Source organism: Megalobrama amblycephala, linkage group LG7 (assembly GCF_018812025.1).
Source record: "Megalobrama amblycephala isolate DHTTF-2021 linkage group LG7, ASM1881202v1, whole genome shotgun sequence".
Lineage (NCBI taxonomy): Eukaryota > Metazoa > Chordata > Actinopteri > Cypriniformes > Xenocyprididae > Megalobrama > Megalobrama amblycephala.
The window spans coordinates 650,348-655,599 of NC_063050.1; the positions used below are offsets into that span (position 1 = coordinate 650,348).

The 5,252-nt window shown below is 46.3% G+C and overlaps 1 protein-coding gene across 1 annotated transcript; it reads right to left on the reverse strand.

Annotated features, from left to right (window-relative positions):
* Positions 1 to 4,248: 4,248 nt before the first annotated feature.
* LOC125271056 (stonustoxin subunit beta-like) lies at positions 4,249 to 4,937 on the reverse strand (the record flags this gene model as incomplete). Its single annotated transcript, XM_048194995.1, has 1 exon — positions 4,249 to 4,937. A coding segment is annotated over one exon (570 nt), but the record flags the coding sequence as incomplete, so codon positions are not given.
* Positions 4,938 to 5,252: the final 315 nt, after the last annotated feature.

Below are 5,252 nucleotides of genomic sequence, written 5' to 3' on the forward strand. Positions count from 1 at the left end.
GGTCTTCCCCAAGTTGGACCTCCGCAGCACATATAACCTCATCCGGATACGTGAGGGGGATGAGTGGAAGACCGCCTTTGTGACCCCTACTGGACACTACGAATATCTCGTGATGCCGTATGGCCTGGTCAACGCCCCCTCCGTATTCCAGGAGTTCATACATGAGGTACTCCGGGAGTTCCTTCACAAGTTCGTCTTGGTGTACATCGATGATATCCTGATCTACTCCCGGAGCATGGCCGAACATCACCACCACATTGCGGAGGTCCTGCAATGCCTGAGGGAGTTCTAACTCTTCCTGAAAGCAGAGAAATGCTCATTCCATCAGCCCTCAGTGCAGTTCCTTGGATACAACATCAACAGCAGTGGCATCTGGATGAACGAGAGGAAGGTGGATGCCATCAGGAACTGGTCATCACCCTCAACAGTTAAGGAAGTCCAATGCTTCCTTGGCTTCGCCAACTTCTATCGATGCTTCATCCAGAACTACAGCTCCATCACCAGCACGTGTCTGTCCTGGACAGCAGCTGCCACAAACGCCTTCAACATCTTAAAAGAAGCCTTCACCACCGCTCCTCTCCTCGTCCAACCTGATCCCGACCAGCCTTTTGTCGTGGAGGTTGATGCTTCCACCACAGGAGTAGGAGTGGTCCTGTCGCAGCAGCAGGGGAACCCCAGCAGATTCCATCCATGTGCCGCCTTCTCCCGCAAGCTCAACCCGGCGGAGGTTAACTACGACATCGGCAACAGGGAACTCCTCTCCATTAAGTTGGCCCTGGAAGAGTGGAAGCATTGGTTCGAGGGTGCTAAACATCCCTTCCTAGTACTCACAGACCACAAAAACTTAGAGTATCTATGTCTAGCCAAGAGACTCAACCCAAGGCAAGCACGCTGGGCGTTATTCTTCACCCGCTTCAACTACACAATCTCCTATCGTCCAGGTTCCAAAAACGTCAAGGCTGATGCCTTATCTCATCTATATACTCCTGAAGAAAACCCTGAAGAGCCCGAAGCTATCCTTCCTGAGAAACTCATCATCAGAACCATCGCCTGGTCTGAGGAAACCATGCCCTCCTCCAATGCCTCCGCCAACACTCCACCAGGTTGCCCGCCAGGCTTGCAATACATCACCAGAACACGGCGCACTCCACTCATCCACTCTGCTCACACGTCACTTGGCACTGGCCACCCGGGGGTCAATGAAACCCTCTCGCTGCTGAAAGAATGCTTCTGGTGGCCGAACATGGCATCTGACGTCAGAAGGTACGTGCAGGGATGTAAGGAATGCGCCATCTCAAAGAGTTCATGCCATCTTCCATCCGGCAAACTTCTTCCTCTGCCCGTTCCCAACAGACCCTGGTCACACCTAGGAGATGACTTCATAACAGACTTACCTGCTTCTAATGACTATACCTATATCTTTGTGATAGTTGACAGATTCTCTAAATCCTGTTGACTGATTCCTTTAAAGGGACTGCCCACTGCCATGGAGACTGCAGTACTCATGTTTAATCACATCTTCAGGTACTACGGTATCCCCGAGGACATCGTATCGGATAGAGGACCTCAGTTCATCTCACGGGTATGGAAAGCGTTCTTCTCACTCCTAGGTGTGGCCGTTAGCCTATCATCTGGTTATCACCCACAGTCGACCGGGCAGACGGAGAGGACCGTACCTTCTGTCACGACCACCAGGACTCTTGGAACCAGTACCTGGGTTGGTCCGAGTACGCACAAAACTCCCTGCGACAACCATCTACCAGACTCACACCATTCCAGTGCGTGCCGACCCTCACTGATCCCCTGGTCAGGGGAACCATCGGACGTTCCATCTGGCGACTACTGGTTCCGAGAGAGCGAGAGGGTTTGGGACTCCGCTTAGCGCCAGCTTCAAAGGGCCTTGTGCAGATGCAGGATGACTGCAGACCTTCACCGCTCCAACGCTCCAGCATACCAACCAGGACAGAAGGTCTGGCTGTCCACCAGGGACATCCGACTGCGTCTGTCTTGCCGCAAGCTGAGTCCCAGATTCATTGGCCCATTCACCATCACCAAGCAGATCAACCCGGTTACGTATCAACTCCAATTACCACCTCAGTATCACATTCACCCTACTTTCCATGTGTCACTCTTAAAGCCTCACCACCCTTCTGTCCTGGACGATGGAGCAGCCTACGAGGTTCGCAAGATCTTGTACTCCCGGCGCCGTGGTGGTCAGCTGGAGTATCTCGTGGACTGGGAAGGCTATGGTCCCGAGGAGTGCTCATGGGTCCCCTGAAACGACATTCTTGATCCCAACCTGTTAGATACTTTACACGCTGCTCATCCCAACAGACCTGCCCCACGTGGTAGAGGAAGACGTCTGGGTCCTCGGCCCTCAGGTACTGTCACAGACACGCCAGGCTCCAACACCGTCCAATCACAGAGCACTCCCTCACCAGAGTACTGATCACATGCACCTGCACTCAATCAGCACGCTCACAGTCACCCCATAAAAGACACTCACACTCACTCAGTCACTGTCCGGTCTCGTTCACATTAAGACGTATCTTCATGCTTACCTCAAGGACTCCTGTTGCTATACTTACCTGTCTCCAAGTCTCCTCCTGTGTTCCACGTCTGTGTGTGAGTGTTTTCAGTCTCCAGCGTCTCGTCTCATCATCATCTCCCAGGATCTCCATCACTACAAGCACAAAGGACAGTATATCACTCATCTGTCACTCAACCATCAACTATATACTCACCTGCATAACTGTTAAACTCTGCTGTGTCAAATAAACAACCTTATCTGTTACCTTCAGTCTTCGACCCTTCTGTATTGTAACACACAGGACTGCAAACACAAGGAGAACAAGTAGGAGAGCAAACAATACAGATGCATGTGCTGTTTAATGTGTGATATGTTTACTCAGCGTAAAACTTTCATTTTATGGTTACACCCTTATCTGTAAGTGTTATAAATTCACAAAAGTATTTCCATTTTCATTGGCCAAGGACCGCCCAAGAGAACGTTTGACTGACATGTAATGCAACCAATCACAGTTCGTTTTGTTCCGCATCATGTTTATGGGTGTGAAAATGTAAAGTTGATGTCCCTACAATAACAGAGCCGCATGCATCTAATAAATTATTCATTCAAGAAAGTTGTGCAAGTAGCTCGTTTTGTGTAAGCACATGGCTTGTGATTTGTCTTCATTGGCCATGTGCTTGTGTTTTTGTTATGTTTGGTGTGAGCACATGGCTTGTCATGTTTCTTGTGCCATGTGCTCTCATGTCTATTGTCCTGACCCCGCCCATCTTGTTTCCTCATTATTGGTTTATTTGCCCCACCTGTCCTCCCCTCCTATTTATGCTCCTTGTGTTTGCAGTCCTGCATACTTTTCACATACTTTTGAAAATCCAGCATCTAGTTCCTGGTAAGAGCTCATTCTCACAGTTGTAAACATGACAACATTCTTCTTCCACAAGGGGTGTTTTGCGTCATGGCATTTGTTTCCAGGCGGAGCATTAAAGAACACAACACACACGTGTCTCCCAGACATCCTGTAGAAATCAACCAACCAGATGAGGACTTTGAAAATCCTGAAGTGTTTCCAGACAAGTGTGCCATATGCATTAGAGGTTCAGCCAACGGTCGGAGGCGTTATGTCTCAGGTTGAGACTGCGTCCCAAGCATACCACACGAGTCCTGAAAAGTGAAGCCAAAGCGTCTCAATCACCCCCATGTGGCTAGATGCAGTATAGGTCATAAACCCCACCCTCTCCATCTAACATAATGGGATCTGAGACAAACTAAACAGTTAAGTTACACATCAATTTATTTTTTTCCAAAGATGGGTTCTATCATTTTACGCAGTTTTTATCATGCTGATGTTAGTTAAAGTGTTCGTTCTTTAAATAAGTTTGTTTTTAGTTATTAGATGCTATAAAAATGTGGGTTTTGACATCATGATTGACAGCTGAGGTTGACAGCTTCTCTGAGTGAAGAAGTCACTGAAGCACTAACAGACTTTTTTCTGGATCTTCGGGAGGAGATTGGAACTTTAATTTCTACATTTCCAGAACTGTTTATTTCACATTGACATAATGAGTTGCTCTGCTTTATTAACTGATTCTGCAGGAGTGTGGGCGAGACCTTGATATTGTGGCTCCACTTTGTGTTCTCTACTGCACAGACTCGAGACTCAAGATTTACTGGTATTTGCATCTATTATCGGCCAAAATATTCTGACAGATATGGGGATATCAGGTATCAGCAATAATCCAATATCATGCATCCCTAGTGTTTAGTGATGAATGAAGAACAGAGGATTGAACTATTAATCACAGACTGGAAAAATCCTTCACTAAGACACAGTATATTTCACTCACCCGGTTGTGTGTTTATCACTGTTGTTTCTCACAGGAGGTTGTTTAATGTCACACAGAGACAATGAGGAGTTATTATAAACTGTAAATCCAGCATAGAGGGGTTCAGTGAATGTGGTGTTAAATGTGTGTAAGTGTGTGAGTGTGTGTGTGTCAGAGACGCTGTAGAAGGACAGAGTGCCGGCCGACACGTCCACATACACTCCTACTCTCTTAGAGGATGAACGGAGAACAGGTATAACAGTCCTTTTCTTATTGTGACAGACAGTGAATCTGTTATCAGAGCAGTTCAGACTCCAGGATTTGTCATTGAATCCAAACACACAGTCACTCCATCCTTTCCTGTTGATTCCTTTATATGTAACTGATATTTCAGCATAATTTCCGCTCCATTCAATCTCCCAGTAACAGCGTCCAGTCAGACTCTCTTCACACAGAACCTGACGAACCTTATCAAATCTCTCTGGATGATCAGGATATGGCTGCTTCGTTCTCATATTTGTGATCTTCCTGTTCCCATCAGACAGAATGAGATAAGAGTTTGCTGTGTTTGGATCCAGTGTGAGATCACAGGCATCTGAACACAAGAAGAGAGAAACATTGGTAACACTTTACAATAAGGTTGTATATGTTAACATTAGTTAATGCATTAGTTAACATGAACTAATCATGTCTAATCACATCAACTAATCACAACAACACCTCTGTTCAGCATTAGTTAATCTGTGTTAACATTAACTCACGTATATATTAATGCATCTATTCACATTAACAGCACAAGTAGTTAACATTAGTTAATGCATTAGATAACATGAACTAATCCTGAACAATGCCTCTAAATAGCCTTAATGTTTTAAGATTAACTTACTGTACATATTTACATT